Consider the following 17,457-nt stretch of genomic DNA (forward strand, 5'->3'; position numbering starts at 1 on the left):
TCAAGCTGTTAGGCTTATCAGAGAGCTGCATTCCTAAACCCTGGTTGGGATGTGAAGGCTGCTGGCCAGAGGTCACCTTGGTCTCTGGGTGATGCACAGGGACACTCACTAACTGTGGCTCAGAGGCCTGAGCAGGTGCCCAGTGGCATCTGGCTGGAGCACTGGGAGGTGTCCTGCAGGAGGGCAGCACAGTCTGGGGAGGTCTCCAGAGGAGCATCTCCATCCTTCAGGTTTTCAAAGTCTGGCTGGACAAAGCCAGGTCTGACCTGGCTCACAGTCCTGCTACGAGCAGGAGGTGGGACCGGCCACTCCTTTTCAACCACTCTGCTGTCATTCCCTGATTGTCCTCCTGTTTCTTGCAGGAAGAAGAAGGTGAGGATGCAGATATCTCTTCTGGTCCCTCGGTCATTAGCCACAAGATGCCTTCCGCCCAGGCCTTTCATCACTTCGCTCCTCGTTACTCCGAGATGGGCTGCGCTGGGATGCAGATGAGAGATGCCCACGAAGAAAACCCCGAAAGCATCCTCGATGAACACGTGCAGCGTGTGATGAAGACACCAGGCTGCCAGTCTCCAGGTCCTGGGCGCCATTCTCCTAAGCCCCGGTCTCCAGAAAGCGGCCACTTAGGAAAGCTGTCAGGGACACTGGGAACAATTCCTCCCGGGCACGGCAAGCACGCAACAAAATCAGGAATGAAACTGGATGCAGCTAATTTATACCACCACAAACACGTCTACCACCACATCCATCACCACAGCGTGATGAAACCGAAAGAGCAGATTGAGGCCGAGGCCACGCAGCGAGTGCAGAACAGCTTTGCCTGGAATGTAGATTCACATAACTATGCAACAAAGTCACGGAACTACACTGAGAACTTGGGCATGGCCCCTGTCCCCATGGACTCTTTAGGCTACAGGTGAGTCAACGCAACAACCAATGGGAGTCCCGGAGCTGTGGCTGCTCCAGGAAGCTCTTTACTAAATGGGCTGTAGCGTGCTGGCAAAGCAGGGTGGGCGATCCACATTTTCTCATGGAAGCCTGTGCTGGGCCATGGTTGTAAGGGCCTCTCACTGGTTTCCCTCTCTCACTGGTTTCCCTCTTCACAAGTGGCTGTCACACCCCATAACCTTTACAGACCCTTTTCCCCTCGGTGAGGAGGTGCTGACTCTCTAACCATGACTGTTCATGGCCCTGGGTAGTGGAGGGGCCTAGAAATAGGAGGTGGAGGTTTGCTTCCCTGTGCATCTGAGTTGCTGAGTATAGGGCTGTGTTGGGTTCTGGGTGGCAGAACCTGAGGAGTTTAGGAGGGGCCAGGAACCCCTCCGTACTGCAAGGTCTAACCCAGTCACCAGAAGGGCTCCTTTCTCTTCCTTGCCAAGCAGTGGAGGCTGTGGGGCTGCTGTGGTGTCCTGTTCCAAGGGGATGTTCTCTGGGGTAGGGACTCTCTGCCCAGAACAGACATTTTGTTGTTTTACAGGCTTCCATCTGTCATCCTTTGACCATTTTAATTCTTGTGTCCCCTCGATGCTGAGGGGAGAGGGTGAAGCTCCTTCCCTGCCAGGGCAGGGGCTGCTCAAATTAGGGGTTGGAGGTGGAGCCCCTTCCAGGAGAGCTGTGCCTGTCCTGAACCCGCCTGCCTCCCTAGGGCTGCGGGTTGGGGTCTTGCTGCACACTGTACCGGGGCTGGGATCTGTAGTGAAGAGTCCACAGTGGGCAGGAGCATCTCATGGGGCTGGAAGAGGAGCACACTGCTCTCCAGGGAAAGGGCAGCACTTCCATCGGCCCCATTTGTGTGGGAAGGAGCTCTTGCTTCAGCACAGCGTGAGCATGGCTGTGCTGCCTCAACCCAAAGCCCCACCTAGACACAGGATTCCTCTCCAGCACCAACTGCAGCATGTATTAACAGGGATTATCAGGGAATGTTAAGAGCCGTCCTTCCTTGGGCACAGACTCCTGGTTCCCAACAGTCCCCAGGTTTAGGAGCTTCACAAGACAAGACTTGGCACCTGAGCAGAAGCTGTTGGTTTGCCCTGCCTTGGGAGATCTTCAGCAGCCTCTCCTCAGGGGTTTCCCTCCCAAAAATCAGCAAAGCTGGCAGAGGTTTTTTTCCCTTCTGTGTTGAGGTTATTTTCCCTTCTGAGCACGCAGGCACAGAAGCAGGGAGTCCCATGAAGTAAGGGATAGTGGAGGTGCCATGAAGTGACGGGGCCCATGCGGGTGAATTCTGTGTGGCCTTGTGAGCACGGGACTGCCCAGCTGGGCACATCAGCAAGGAGTGCTGGCATCTCTGCAGGAGCCTTTGCTGCAGCCCTAAGCCTGGCTGGAGTGCTGGCTACTGCCTGGAGCCCGTCTGGCTGCATTGTTGGTGGTGGCTGGGCTTCCCAGTGCACCAGAGCCAGGCATCCCACCCTGCTGGGACGTGACCCCCTGCTGTGCAGTGAAGCCCAGGCTCACATTGTGGGGGGAGAGGCGAGCACTGGGCATAGGAAGTTGGCAGTGAGGGCTACTGGGGAGCTGGGACAGGGAGAAGGGCTCTGGTTTCAAGCAGCAGTCTGGCATGGAGGCGCACCCAGGGATTGCAGCACTAGCATGAACCCCCTGCTCTGAGCAAAGAGCCTGGGGCTCACCACAGCCCTTTGCGTGGCAGGAGGTCTTGCCACAGAGCCATGGCTCCTTTTGCCAGAGGAGAAGCTCCTGTTCCCTGGCAGTCTGGATCATGGGGGCTTCTGTGCCCAGGTCTGCCTGGTCTCACTCTTAGCCTCGTCTGCCTGCAGCACAGCTGGTTTGAGCCGTAGCAGAGCCGGGGAAGGCAGCCAGGGCTGTGTTGGCACTGCCAGGAGTGCCAGAGCCTGGCAGGGCTGAGCATGTCGGGAGCTTGATGTGTGTGTCCCCTGCCATGGCCTGTGGTGGGGTGGCTGAGGCGAAGCACTAACATCTCCAGCTTTGTTCTTGCAGTGGGAAAGCAAATCTGCTCTCAAAGAGAAATGTTAAGAAGACCGATTCAGGGAAAAGTGATGGTGCCAACTATGAGATGCCAGGATCTCCTGAAGACGTGGAGAGAAACCAGAAGATCCTTCAGTGGATCATAGAAGGAGAGAAGGAGATCAGCAGGCATAAGAAAACAAACCATGGGTAAGGGCTGGCAGGGAAAGGGGACTTCACGCTGTTGTACTGCATCCCCCGCACCCGGCTGTCAACCTCCTTCCTGGAGGCTGAGGGAGGCAGGAAGCCACCAGCACAGGGGTTTGGACCCGTTAGAAACCAAGGATTGCTCAGGGGCTGTAAGGGATGGTTTTTCTGAAGGGTGACTTATGCTCCTGGCTGGGAGGTTGCAGCCCCAGGGGAGTCTCACCAATTGCTGCTGTGGTTCAAAGTGGGTAACGCTGCACACCGTAGGCACTGTTTTTCCTTTGAGCATTTGCTGTATGTTTGGGGGTTGGACTTGATGATCTCCTGAGGTCCTTTCCAACCCCTACAATTCCTGATCCTGTACACAAACGTCTGGTGCCTCCTGCAAGGTGCTGATAGAAACGCAGGACCCGCTGTGTGTGCACCACAGGGCCTGCGTACGCAGTTCAGCACGGCTCAGGGTTGCTCAGCAGTTCGGCTTGGTGGGAGCATCCCCTGGGATGGCTCTGCTGGCCTAGAGTGGAGCCAAGGATGTGCTCATCTCAGGAATCTTGGGCACGGATCCTTCATCGCAGCCTGGTCAGTCTCTGGCAGAAAGCAGTGCCTGAGGAGTGGGGCTGGGGGATGTGTCACTGCTGATGACTTGGTGCCAGTGGCTGAGCAGTGAGGCCGATTTCTTCCCTGGCCTGAGGACAGAGGCTGGGTGGGCTGTGCTGCAGCTGGGGCCGACTGCCCGAGCCGGGGGCATTGCCAGCCCGCCGGGAGGTCAGGCAGCAGGTTCTGCTGTCCCTTTCCCTGCAGAGCGGCTCACAGAGAGACCTCCAGCCCAGGGACACTGTCAGGGCAGGGAGGGTGTCCTCTGGGGAGCATCCCAAAAGGTGGAACTGCCTTTGGATGGGTTTGGGTTTCTGTGTTGTACATGCAATGGGGGCCCCAAAGTGACCTGTGGGCTTTGTGTCGGGGCAGGACCACTCAGCCTGATGTCTCTACATGTCTCTACATTTTCTCTGGGGTAGATGATGCTCCCCTCTCCCTTGGAAGCTGTGCTCTGAGGAGCTTCCTGGTGGTTCCCATGTCCTGCTGCAGAGGCAGTAGGTCTGTCTCAGGGTAACTGTGCATGCCCAAAGCCGCTGTGTGAAACCTGCCTGTCTGTGTGCAGCTCTTCAGGTGCTAAGAAGCAGGTGTCCCATGATATGGTCCGGCCCCTCTCCATCGAGCGACCTGTTGCGGTGCATCCGTGGGTCAGCGCCCAGCTCCGGAATGTCGTCCAGCCTTCTCACCCCTTCATCCAAGATCCCACCATGCCGCCCAATCCAGCCCCCAACCCTCTCACCCAGCTGGAAGAAGCTCGCAGGAGGCTGGAGGAAGAGGAGAAAAGGGCTGGAAAACTCCCACTTAAACAAAGGTACGGTGCTTGGTAGGGCCCCAGGTTGCATGGGGGGAAGGGGGCGAGCCCCTCTGAGGGTGGCACCTGAAGGAGGTGCCCACTGCCCCCTGCTCTGGTCTTGCCAGCTCCCAGCACCTCCTGGTTGAAGGCCTGTGCTGAGAGGTCAGAGAAGTCCACCCTGGTCCCTGCAGCGTGGTGGGGCAAGTGCTGGGACCTACCTGGAGGGCTCATGGGTTGTGGCTGGAGAGGCTGGAAATGGTCTTTGGAGAGTGGGGACGGGGCTGCTGAGGCCTTGAGGTGGGGCTGGGCCGGGAGGATGTGTGGAAGGGGCCTGGCCAGCAGAGCTCTGTGCCGGTGCGCTGGAGGGGGGGTGTGAGAGCAGAGCACAGCAGGGTGCAGCAGCACACAGCTCAGAATTCGCCCTTGGCCCACATGTGCCGCGGGCCCCCAGCAATGGCCGCTCGCGGTGTCTGAGCACAAGCGCTGCGCTGTGGTCCCGCCACAGCGGCATCGCCCGCGCTGCGCGGCCCTGTCCAAGTCACTGCGTCCTTCTGTGACTCAGCGCCTGTGGTGGGGCTGGTGCTGCCCCTCTGTTATCTTTGGGGGAAGAAGCCTGGAGAAGAGAAGGCTGCGGGGGGACCTCATTGCAGCCTTCCAGTCCCTGAAGGGAGCTTATAGGCAGGAGGGGATTCGGCTTTTTAAAAGAGCAGATAATGGCAGGACAAGGGGGAATGGACTAAAGCTAAAGGAGGGAAGGTTTAGATTAGATATTAGGGGGAAGTTTTTTACAGAAAGAGTGGTGAGGGGCTGGAACAGGCTGCCCAGAGAGGTAGTGGATTCCCCGTCCCTGGAGGTGTTCAAGGCCAGGTTGGATGGGGCCCTGGGCAGCCTTGTGTAGCTCCAGGCCTGGAGGTTGGTGTCCCTGCCTGTGGCAGGGGGGTTGGAACTCTGTGATCCTTGGGGTCCCTTCCAACCCAGCCCATTCTATGATTCTACGAAGGTTATTTGCGAGGCACATGGAGCGCTCCGTATCGGTTAGAAACCGCTGGATAATGACTGCTAACAGCTAAAAGCACTGCGGCCATTAAACCCTTTCACAGCTTTATAGCTCTGCTCTGAAACCCTGAGGCTTGGACACCTCACTCCTAGAAACACAAGGGTGATTTCACAATGAAGCTCTTTTAATTGCCTGGCTCCAGTTATTTTTTGCCTGCAGTGGCTGTAGCACAGTGCTCCAGGTCTGGGCCAGAGCAGTGACTGAAGGTAATTAGAGGGCTCTGCGGGCCAGGTCAGCCCAGTTTGTTTGATGGACCTTTCAGCTGCTCTCACTGGGGAGTGTTTGTCAGTGAAGTCGTTTCTAGTCGTACAGAATCGTGTGCCCTGCCCACACTCCCTGGAAGCGCCAGCAGGGGCCCATAGGTGCACCCAGTCAGTACTCAGGTACTGTTTTGGCACGTGCAGTACACAGGAGTTCTGGTAGGACCCCTGTGCGTTGTGGTAAGTGTGGTGGGAGGGCAGGCCCAGCACTGAGCTGCTCCACTCATGCTGCCTCCGTAAAAGGCTCTTCCCCAGCAGTGTGGGATTCCCCCAGCTTGCCCATGGCTGGGAAACCATTAGAGCTGTGTTCACTGGGGGTAACCACTCGTGGGAAGGAAACATGCCCAGGTCTAGGAGCCGGCAAGAGTGGGTGCGGTGGTCCCCAGCATGACAGGGGGTCTGGGTGTTGAAATCTCTGATAGGTTTTGGCAGGATTGGGTGCTCCAGGTTTCGGGACAGCTTCTGCTCTGGTTAGAGGGCAGGGTTAGGTTAGACGTTAGGAAGGAATTCTTCACTCTGAGGAGCGGGGGTGGCACAGGCTGCCCAGAGAGGTGGCGGCTACCCCATCCCTGGGGGTGTCCAAGGCCAGGTTGGATGGAGCTTTGGGCACCCTGTGTGAGTGAGGGTGTCCCTGACCATGGCAGGGGGTGGGACTAGATGACCTTTGAGGTCCCTTCCAGCCCAAAGCCCACTGTGATTAAAACAGACCCCGAGTCTCTTCTGGGAGGGGCTGCCCAAAGCCAGCGGGGAGCCGAGTGAAACAGAGTGGGGAGTTCATGTGGAAGCACCATTTACTTCAGTCAGGAGCTTTGGAGAACTCGGGGAGATTGGAGCCTGTGCCCAGGTTCATCCAGGCAGCCACTGGGCAGGGGAGGGGGAGGCAAGCCCAGGGTGTCCTTCAGGCACTGGCTCATGAGCCCCTTTGTGTGGCCAGGCTGCCCTTACGGGCGGTTCCCCAGCTCGCCAGCCCCTCGCCATCGCTGCAGCTCAGCGCCACAGATCCCTTTTGTTCGCAGCTGGATGAAGCAATTCCCACCAGCTCCTCAGGGACAGGATTTTTGCAAGCAGAGAGGATGTCAGCATGAGCCAGGCTGGGGATCAGCTGGGTTGGGCCAGGCCTTGAAGGGGAGCAGTGCTGGTCGCTGGTCACTCCCGAGGTACCCTCTGGGTGTATTTCAGGCTTCCTGAAGCTCTCCGGCCCCAGGGCTGAGCTGGATCAAGCTGGATCACTCACCTCTAGATCCCTCACCTCTGCAGCACAGTGGGGGCTGGGTTTGTGCTCTAGGCCAGCCTTAGTTTCCCTGTCCCAGCCCCACAGGGTTGAAAGGCTGGATTTCAGGACCGGGAGTGGGGTGCAGATGCACCAGGTCGCGCGGGCACTGCCGCTTGCGTGCTGGATACTGGGGGCGTGTGGGGGATAGATGCAGCCAGGGGAGCTGATCCCAGGAGGGGTGGGCAGTGGTGCCTGCAGCGTTCCTGGGTCATGCTGCCACCCAGGAGATGGGGCAGGTGGAAGCTGTAATGAGGCAGAGCTGAGATGTGGGTCGGGGCCTGTTTGGGTAAGCCAGGGTCTCCAGAGATCTCTTGGCAGAGAGGCTGTGTGGTGGTGATGCTCTCATGAGAGAAACTCTTGGAAAATCGTGTTTCCAGTGGCTGCTTATTCATGAGCCCTTCTCCAGCCTGCTGGGGATCAGTGCCCACAGCTTGGGATGTGCCTGTGTCCTGCTGTGCTCTTGGGTCCAGCTCCAGGAGCTTTTATCTTCAGCAGAAGCTGGGGCTGTAGAACCCCATGGGGTTGGGTTGAGCTCCAGCCCTGCGGAGCAGCGCGGAGTTTCCGCTTTCGGGCAGCATGGCCGGGGGTGAGGTGAGCACCGGGCTGGGCTGAGCGCTCCTGGGAACGGCCTCTCAGGGCTGATGGACGTGGCAGGATTTGCTCCCAGCCACCCACACCAGGCCCCACTTGCTTCTGTGGCAGCTGAGCTCGGGCTGGGGGTCCTCTCCATCTCCTCAGAGGGGAGCAGCCCCAGGAACCCGTGCAGGGCATGTAGCCATGTGCCTGTGGCCCAGGCATGCTGTGTCTTGCTCAGTCCCAGCTCCTTCCTCGCAGGATTCAGAGAAGCCTCGGGACTTTGAGGTGTTCCAAACCCCTCCAATTATCTTCTGCCTCACAGGCTTCACAGAACCTGCCTGAATTTATGACCCATTTTTCCTTTAAACACATCTTTTCTTTGTTTTCTTTTTTTTTCCCTTTTTTCCCCAAGGATGATTCAGTTCCTCAGTGTTTGTCTAGCTAAAGGGCAGCGGCAGCGGCTCAGAGCGCTGCTGGCTCCGGGCTTTTGTCCCTTCCCTCCCAGGATGCTGCATCTGCTCCAAAGGCAGCGCAGGCACCGGGCTGGCTGGTTAGTTGGACCTCAGCCCTCTCATGTGTGCTGGTCTTGGTTACAGTGCCAATGTTGATGTGGGCACAACGTTAAAGAGGTGCTCTGCCCACGGGCCAGCGAGTAAAGGTTGGGGTTGGAATCACTTCCAAAACTGCAGTTGCCTCCTCTGCTCAGCAAATGCCGGGTCTTAGAGCAACTTCCCGAGAGTGTAAATACAAACCCCTCTCCCTCACCCAGCCTGCTTTGGGAACAGTTCCTTTCTGGGCTGCCAAATTTGGTTTATAAACCGAATTGGTGACACAGAAAGTGAAGGCTCAAACCACAGGCACCGTGTGACCGGGCTGTGTAGGCTGCTGTGACGGTCGCGTGGCATTTACGGCGCCCTGGGCAAAGGGCTCCATGGAAGGGCCAAGCACCCTGTTTCCACTGCTGTTGCCCCTGGAAATGGGGCTGGGCTGGGCTGTGGTCTGGTGGTGACACCACATTGCAGAGCCCCGGTGCATGGGTTGGACCCGAGCCCAGTGCAGCCTGTGCAGAGCCAGAACCTGGGAGAGTGGGAGCCACTGAGGGAGCGGGAGTGGCGGTGCCTTGTCACCCTGTGCGGAGGGGACGGGCAGTGAAGCCGTCAGGGATGTCCTGAACAGCTTACACTGGGGACTTCTGGAGTCCCCAACATAAGAAGGACATGGAACTGTTGGGATGGGGCCAGAGGAGGCCATGAAGGTGATCAGAGATCTTCACCTCTCCTATGAAGACAGGCTGAGAGAATTGGAACTGGTTCAGCCTGGAGAAGAGAAGGCTGCGTGGGGACCTTATAGCGGCCTTACAGTCCCTGAAGGGGCTGCAGGAAAGCTGGGGAAGGACTTTTTAGAAGGGCTTGGAGTGAGAGGATGTGGGAGAATGGTTTAAATTGGAAGGGGGTAGATTTAGATCGGGTATTAGGAAGAAATTCTTCACTTTGAGGGTGGTGAGGCCCTGGCACAGGGTGCCCAGGGAGGTGGTAGCTGCTCCCTCCCTGGAGGTGTTCAGGGCCAGGTTGGATGGGGCCTGAAGCAGCCTGGGCTGGTGAGAGGTGTCCCTGTCCATGGCGGGGAGTCAGACTGGATGGGCTTTGAGGTCCCTTTGAGGCAATAATCCAGGGAGCAGTGTTCACATGACCGCCCCCGAGCTTGGCACACGCCAGGAGCTGATGCTGGCCTGGGTCTGCTGCCATGGGATGGGTGGGATGTTCTTGCCCTTCTTGGCCATGCTGCAGGAAGGGCCATCTCCTCCCAAAGCCCGGGGACAGGTTGCTTAAGCACAGCAGGGCTGAGCTAGAACCTGCACCCTCCTTGTAGCTGCTGTCTGGCCCCTTCTGTCCTTCCCAAGTGCCAATCACCCCTTCACCACCCTCAGCCCTCAGGCAGAGGGTGCTCCCGAGGGCCCCGGGTCTCCAGCATCTCCATCGAGCGCCGAGGCTGCGGGTGCATCCCGGGGCTCTGGTGCTCAGGGCCTCTGGTGTTTCTGCACGGCAGGTTGAAGCCCCAGAAGAGACCAGGCAGCGGCGCGGCCCAGCCCTGTGAGAACATCGTGGTCGCTTACTACTTCTGCGGAGAGCCGATCCCCTACCGCACCCTTGTCAAAGGGCGCGTGGTGACGCTGGGACAGTTCAAGGAGCTGCTGACCAAGAAAGGGAACTACAGGTAAGGACTGCTCCCCCGGGGCGGGGGTGCCAGGGGGTTCTCAGTGACCCCTGCCAGAATGCGGTGGTGTTGCCCCCTTCAAGGCTCGGGGGGGCTTCTGGAGCCTTCCAGGAGGGCTGCCACAGGAATTGCTGTGGTGGGGACGTGGCAGTGCAGCTGAGACACCTTGGCTGTTGAAGAGCCAGGTTACAGGGGTGAGGAGATGGAAATGTCCTGCATTGAATTGCAGTGTGCGCCTTCAGCTACTGAGCCAATGGACAGGGTCCTGGGCTGGTGCTGCAGGTGCTGTGGGGAGCCCTTGGGCACTTTCAGCCCCTCACAGTGTTTCCTCCAGTGGGGATGAGGAGGTTGGGTCCTGCCGGCTCCCCAAAGCAGCCAAGCATGGGACACATAGGTCTCTCTGTTCCCCCTTCCAGGCAGAAGCTGCCATGGGAAGCCTGCCTAGAAACACTGCCAGTGCAGGTGCCTCATGCGATGCTTTTGGGAGATCTCTGAATGGGCTTGGGTTCAGGGCTGGAGCTCCTGACCCTGCCAGCACGGACCCTGACCCCTCAGGTTTTGGGTTGGGGGCAGAATTATGGCCCCCACTGCCTCCCCATTCAGGGGAGCGGCTCCCCACGCGCTGTGAGCCCAGGGCCACGGAGGAGCTGTTCCCAGGTTTGGGAGCTGTGCTGCCCCCGTGAATGTTCACCTGGTTTTCCATCGGTTTCCCCTCCCTGCCCTTGTCAGGTATTACTTTAAGAAGGTGAGCGACGAGTTCGACTGCGGTGTGGTCTTCGAGGAGGTGCGGGAGGACGACACCATCCTGCCCATCTTCGAAGAGAAGATCATCGGGAAGGTGGAGAAGATCGACTAAGCTCCAGGGCTGCCGGAGGCCAGGACTGTGAAAGACTCTGGGACCGGAGGAGAGGGGCCTGGGCTGAACGCAGGCGCAGCCGCTGCCTCGGGCCAGCCCGGGCCAGAGGGCAGCAGCCTGTGCCGGCACGCAGCGGGGCAAGCTGCGGGTCAGTGGTGGATGCTGTTTCACCCCACAAACCCGCCGGTGGGAGCCCAGGCTCCCTCTCTGTACCGAATCTGAGTGTAATGTAGCATTGTACAGTGCGTTAGAAAGTGTAATATGACCTTGTTTACTAAAGCTGCATATTTTTGATATATTGTAATAAAAGGAAAATATTTCCGATGTCACAGTGCTCTTCTGTACGTGTGGAACACGCAGGTACCGCCGAGCTCGCCCAAAGGGTGCTGCCCCTGCCAGACACTGGCTGCTGCTCTCACCCTGCCCCAGCCCCACAGCATGGATGGCTTCGGAGCACTGCCGGGCAGAGCCGCTCTCCGCCCACAGGGGTGGAAGGGGTGGCCGTGCTCCGAAGGGGCTGTGGTCCCAGCCCACTGCCAAGGATGACTGAGCCCTTGGGGAGGAGGTGGCTCTTGTCTCCCTGTCGGTCTCAGCTGCTGCACGTGGTAGGATGTTGGTTTAGTTTTGTTCCCTCCTGAGCTTTCTTGCAACCCAGTAAAGCCCCGAGGCCTGGGGGTGGGGCAGTGCCTGCTCTGGGGGCCCTGCAGAACCGCCTGGGAGCCAGGGTGGCAGTCTGGGTGCTGGCATCCTGCCCCACATGCCCCCTGAGAAGGGTTCACCTCCTGCCAGGGTGCTGCAGCTCAGCGGGGTCTGGCACCCCCAGGCCTGGCATGGACATGCCCAAGCCCCAAGGCCGAGCTCCAGCCTGTGTCAGGGAACATCTTCAGGAGAAACTTCGTGGGGGAGAGAAATGATGAGACACTAAATCTGAGGGTGAACCCCATCTTTTACGAGCCCCATGGCTTCCGGTAGCTTCCGAGTGCAAGGGTGGTGCTGCCAGGAGCGAGGGGACTCAGTGGCACCGCTCAGTGGGGCTCATGTGGGGCCGGGGGCAGCCGGCACCTCCTGCGCTTAACTCTGCTGCAAGAAAGCTGGGGGGCTACACCGCGCTCCCCTGGCCCGTCCCTCAGCCCTGCCAGGCCAGGCCATGCCCCCTCTGGCATGGCTGCGGCTCTGCGCCGGCTCCTTCAGAGGCCAGGCCTTGCCCACCCCAGAACCCAGGGTGGCCCCCGGAGCTGGGGGGTTCCGCATCAGCGCTCAGCCATGTGTTGGGGCTGCCGGGCGCTGCGCTGGGATGCAACTCAGCCTGTTGTGTTGTCACCGAGTGCCTTTAACACCCAGTCCTGTGACCTGCCCACACCCCATGGGAAGTCCAGCGACAGCCACAGTCGCTTTCAGCCCAGGCACAGCATGATGAGCAGTTTTCTGCCCTGGTTCTGTAAGTGCTGGTGTGACTGGTGCAGCTGTTAACACACCCGGGATTTCCATCTCCCCCTTTTTATTCGGGGGGGGGTGGGTCCCTGCAAATCTGTACAGCGGCCACACGGCCCCAGTGACGTCTCCTCTGCGCTCTCATGTGCTGACTTGTACAATGATCTTTCCCAAGGTACTCGGATAAAACGAAATAAACCCCCAGGTCCCACCTCTGGCTGCTCTCGTCCTTCCCAGCCGAGCTGCACCCCAGGCTCCCCACGGGGGTGGCCGCAGGATGGGGCAGGTCAGACACAGGCCCCCTCCTGGTCAGGGTGGCTGCGGCTCCCTCTGAGGCTCCATGGGGAATCGCTCACAGCCTGGGGGTACTGATGGAGGTTTAGGGTTGGGGGCCCAGAGGCTGCAAGCTGGGCTTAAGAGGAGCATTTAGAGCCCCATGTTGGGCTTTTCTTGCCTTCCCCAGCTGGGGTGGCAGGTCCCAGTGCTGGTACACAATGGTGGAGCATGGGGTTGGGGCAGGAGGGCAGCTGGGGAGGGTCCCAGCAGGTCCCTGTCGCCTGGGCTCCAGCAGCCTGGTACCAGGCCCAGCATGGAGGGCACCAGGCTCCCCCTCAAGCCCATCACCTCTGCGGCTTCAGGCACCCCGCATCACCGCCGGGCTACCAGGACCTGCACCACAGTTCAGACAGGGCTGCACCTGCTCAACATCCCAGGGGATGGAGAGCCCATGGCAGGACCCCTCCCACAGGGCACGGGGCCAAGCTGCCCTGTGTAGAGCACCCCAGGGCCAGCTGCACCCCCAGACGGGTGCTCACCAAGGCGGACAGAGGCGCAGACACAGACCAGAGCCCGTGTTGTTTCCAGGTTGTTTATGGTGTGGGATGGGGCAGGATGGGGCTCACAGCTCATCCCGGGGTTCTGCTGGCTCTGGAGGACCCGGCTCCTCCTTACCCGTGCTGTTCCCGGGGGGCTCTGGCGCCTGGGGAAGGCAGGGGTGAGGAAAAGCCAGACCCCCAGCCCCTGCCTGTCCCCATCCTCCATCCCCCAGGGACCACCCTGGGTAGGGCGGGTATGACACTTCACTTACCGCAGGCGGCTCCTCAGGCAGCGTCCCCCCATTTTCCAGGAACTTGGAGAAGGTCTCCACATTGCGGGCATGCTTGTACTCGACCATCTGGAGACGTGGGGTGGAAGAGAGATGAAGGGTGACCTCAGGGTGCTGGCAGAGCTGGGGTACCTCTCTGGGTGGGCCCACCTACCCTCCTGCCTGGCCCTGCAGGGAAGTAGTGCAGGGTGGGGAAGCCGTTGATGGTGAGGTTCTCCAGCTCGTTGGCTGTGGCATCCAACTCGGCGATGACGATGTCCTCGTGGTCCTTGTAGCGCTCGCCCAGCTCCTCCCAGGCAGCCTCCATCGCCTTGCAGTGGGAGCACCACGGTGCATCTGCAGGACAGGGCAGTGCCAGGGCCGAGTCAGGGCCCTGGGACTCTGCTGGGGTCGGGGTGCAGCGTCCCCTGTGCGGGGCCAGGGCTGGGGGTGGTTGTGGCAGGGGCTGAGCAGTCCCATGGCTGAGGTCAGGGAGGGCCACGAGTGGCCCCAGCACTTACAGAACTTGACAAAGACGTTCTTGGTCTCATCAAACGCCACCTGCTCGAAGGTCTTTCCCACCAGGACTTTAACGGGTCCTGTGTCCCAATCCTCAGGGGGCTCTGCGCTCAGCAGGTGGGGCTGTGGGAACAGTCGGGGCAGCCACAGCCCAGGATGAGCAGTAACAGGGCCCCATGGGGCACAGGGTGCTTGGGGACAGTGTGGGGCAGGGGACACCCAGCCTGCAGCCGGATGTGCTCCTCTGGACCACCTCATCCCCTCTGCTACTATCCCAACTGGTGGATCTCCACACCAGTGTTCTCCTGCCTCCTTTTCCGTAACAACCCCCTCCACATCCTCGGGCTGGGCAGCACAAGCATCAGCAAGCAGCTGGCTCACAGTCACCCCCCCCAGACTGCCATCATTAGGCTTCAGAGTTAACAGCCCATGGCTCACCACAGGGAAGCATCCTGGATGCTGGTTGGCACAGGGCCGCATCCCTCACCTTCACTTTGCCATCCAGCACTGCCTGGACAAAGGCGCTTATGGCCTCGTCCAAGAAGACATCCTGGTCCATCCGGTACTTGCGGTTGTTCTCCATCTTGACCAGGCGCATGGTGGGGGCATCACTGGGTGTCAGGCCAAAGAAGGGCAGGACATCAACTCCGTGCCCAGTCACATCCACCACCACGAAGAGCACCTGGGAGAGGGATGGGTGACACTGAGGTTGGGGTGCCCTGCAGCCACCCTGCCATGGCCCCACCGTGGCACCGCCTCACCTTGCCCCGGAAGGTGCCGGCAGCTGCCCGGAAGACATCCCGCAGCTCCAGCTGTGATGACGATGACTTGTTGAGGAAGAGCAGCATGTGGTGGGGGATCTTGGCACCGAAGATCTGGCCAGAGGTCTGGGGAGGAGGAGGAGAAGGAGGGTGAGGGCGGGGGGTGGGTCGTGGCCCTCACAGAAAGGAAATGAGGCTGGGGTAAGGCTGTACCTCGTTAGTGAACTCCATCACCAGGTCCAGGCTGTGGACACGGAGCAGCTGGGTGAGCTCAGCCGCATCCAGCCCCCGCTCTGGGTCCACAGGGAAGTCTGTCCGTCCCTCGTCCGTCTGGGAGGGGGGGGGGTGGAGGTGGTGAAGGCTGGGGAGTGTCAGGACAGCCCCCACCCCCACCCCACTGCCACCCCCTCACCTTCTTGAAGAGGCAGACAGTGTCGGCTGACAACCCGTATGCCTCAAAGAGCTCTGCTGCCTCCGCCACCCCAAACGGCATGTCCACCACCTCGCTGGCCACATCGTGAAAGGCCCGGGCCGCCTCGCTGTCCAGGTCCTGCACAGACCCCCATGAGCACCCACAGCCACGGCCATGGCCCCAGCCACCTGCCCCAGCCTACCTTGAAGAAGCCGATGACCACCGAGTCCTGAGAGGCAATGAAGGCGGCAGCGGTGTCGGCGTCCTGCAGCAGCGTGGTGCTGGGGCTGGCCCGGCGCTGCAGCCAGCGCACGATGCCATTGGTGTCCATACGTCCTGCCGTGGGGAGCAGGACCCTGATGTCACCCCAGCCACTCCTCACCAGGCTGCCACCCTCCTCCCGCCCCACCAGCCCCAGCAACCCGCCCGCCATCACCGGGCAGCCACCTCTCTGCCACCCACTCCGGTCACCTGTGCACCACCACGGAGCTGTCACAGCATCCTCGCACATCCAGATGGTGCCACCCCCACCCTCAGTCACCACCCCCACGCTGCAACTCGCCCCAGTGCCCATCCCAGCATCCCCCTTTGGCGGGTGCCACGGCCCTACCGGTGTAGGCGATGGGGTTGGTGCGGTTGCCATCACGGAAGAGCTTGAGCGTGGGGTAGGCGGTGATGCCGAACTCGCTGGCCAGTGCTCCGTGAGCTGTGGCGTCCACCTTGCCCAGCCGCGCCGGGCTGGCCTCGTCCCGCAGCTCAGTGGCTGCCTGGGCGAAGGCGGGGGCCAGGCGCTGGCAGTGCCTGCACCACGGCGCGTCTGCGGGCAGGCACAGCGTCAGCGGCACCCACACCCCGCACCAGCGGTGCCAGTCTCCAGGGAGGGGTCAGCGGTGGCCGGGGTACGTAACGGCTCTGTGAGCCGGGGGGACTCCGTCTAGTGCCCCTGCATCATGGCCCACCCCCAGCCCCCACCCTGTGTCCCTGCCCCGTGGCTCCTGCCATGTCCTGTGGTCCCACCACGTGTCCACTGCCCCGTGTCCCCATCCCCTGCCACACACCATGTCCTGTGCTCACCCCTCCGCCACAGCCTTGCCCCTGCCCCACACCCCCCTGTGCCCCATTCTCGCACCCATGGTCTCTGCCCATGCCCCCTTACCTGCAGCCCTGCCCGCAGCCCTGCCCACAGCCCTTCCATACTCCTGTCTGCAGCCCTGCCTGCAGCCCTGCCATACCCCTGCCCACAGCCCTGCCCACAGCCCTTCCATACTCCTGTCTGCAGCCCTGCCTGCAGCCCTGCCATACCCCTGCCCACAGCCCTGCCCACAGCCCTTCCATACTCCTGTCTGCAGCCCTGCCTGCAGCCCTGTCATACCCCTGCCCACAGCCCTGCCCACAGCCCTGCCATACCCTTGCCCACAGCCCTGCCCGCAGCCCTGCCATACCCCTGCCCACAGCCCTGCCCGCAGCCCTGCCCACAGCCCTGCCATACCCCTGCCCACAGCCCTGCCCACAGCCCTACCATACCCTTGCCCACAGCCCTGCCCGCAGCCCTGCCATACCCCTGCCCACAGCCCTGCCCGCAGCCCTGCCCGCAGCCCTGCCATACCCCTGCCCACAGCCCTGCCCACAGCCCTGCCCACAGCCCTACCATACCCTTGCCCACAGCCCTGCCCGCAGCCCTGCCATACCCCTGCCCACAGCCCTGCCCGCAGCCCTGCCCACAGCCCTTCCATACTCCTGTCTGCAGCCCTGCCCACAGCCCTGCCATACCCCTGCCCACAGCCCTGCCCGCAGCCCTGCCCACAGCCCTGCCATACTCCTGTCTGCAGCCCTGCCCGCAGCCCTGCCATACCCCTGCCCGCAGCCCTGTCCACAGCCCTTCCCACAACCCTGCCATACCCCTGCCCGCAGCCCTGCCCGCAGCCCTGCCCACAGCCCTGCCCACAGCCCTGCCATACCCCTGCCTGCAGCCCTACCCACAGCCCTTCCCACAACCCTGCCATACCCTTGCCCACAGCCCTGCCATACCCCTGCCCGCAGTGGGGGCACTCACAGAACTCCACCAGCAGCAGCCGGTGCTCACTCAGGGCACGGTCAAAGTTGTGCTCGTGCAGGACCAGGACACCATCCTCCTCTCCGAGCTCATCCGAGAGCTCATCCGCCTCCTCCTCCTCCTCCGCCACTACCTCCCCATCCTCCTCCTCACCCCCCAATGCTGGGCCCTGCCAGGCCAGGCACAGCACCAGCAGCCAAAGCAGCCGGGTGCTGCAGCCCCGCATAGTGCCGCCGCGAAAGCCAATGCTCAGGCTGGGGGGGGGTTGGAAACCCAGATAAGGGCCGGGGGGGCGGGTGGTGCCAGTGCCCTGGGGCTCGTGTCCCTCCGCTACTGGCTGCCCCGGCACCTCCGATAAGACAGCCGGACCAGGTGGCTGTTTTCCAGCCTCCCGTCGCCGCGGGGGAACCTGGCACTGCCAGTGGGACGGGGATGGGGGCACGGA

The 17,457-nt window shown here is 61.1% G+C and overlaps 2 protein-coding genes across 3 annotated transcripts in view; one reads left to right on the top strand and one right to left on the bottom strand.

Annotated features, from left to right (window-relative positions):
- Positions 1-11,030, top strand: part of AXIN1 (axin 1) — a gene marked incomplete at its 5' end in the record, with an annotated part of 70,599 nt that extends 59,569 nt beyond the window's left edge. Inside the window, 5 exons of one of the 2 annotated variants that reach the window (XM_084271308.1) lie at positions 363-916; positions 2,956-3,132; positions 4,289-4,546; positions 9,651-9,896; positions 10,626-11,030. In XM_084271308.1, the coding sequence (XP_084127434.1) occupies positions 363-916; positions 2,956-3,132; positions 4,289-4,546; positions 9,651-9,896; positions 10,626-10,752 (1,362 nt within the window). In that variant the 3' untranslated portion in view covers positions 10,753-11,030. The remainder of the gene's footprint in view (positions 1-362; positions 917-2,955; positions 3,133-4,288; positions 4,547-9,650; positions 9,897-10,625) is intronic. The other variant, XM_084271309.1, reaches the window with a different exon arrangement.
- Positions 11,031-13,081: 2,051 nt separating this feature from the next.
- Positions 13,082-17,238, bottom strand: PDIA2 (protein disulfide isomerase family A member 2; the record flags this gene model as incomplete). The annotated part of the gene is made up of 11 exons (XM_084271226.1): positions 13,082-13,162; positions 13,271-13,357; positions 13,443-13,624; positions 13,789-13,909; positions 14,274-14,468; positions 14,548-14,673; positions 14,761-14,877; positions 14,960-15,097; positions 15,162-15,295; positions 15,570-15,776; positions 17,013-17,238. 11 exons carry the CDS (start codon positions 17,236-17,238, stop codon positions 13,082-13,084), a joined length of 1,614 nt encoding a protein of 537 aa, XP_084127352.1.
- Between the last annotated feature and the right edge of the window lie 219 nt (positions 17,239-17,457).

This window comes from Gallinula chloropus, assembly GCF_964237585.1.
Source record: "Gallinula chloropus genome assembly, chromosome: 15".
Taxonomy (NCBI): Eukaryota; Metazoa; Chordata; class Aves; order Gruiformes; family Rallidae; genus Gallinula; species Gallinula chloropus.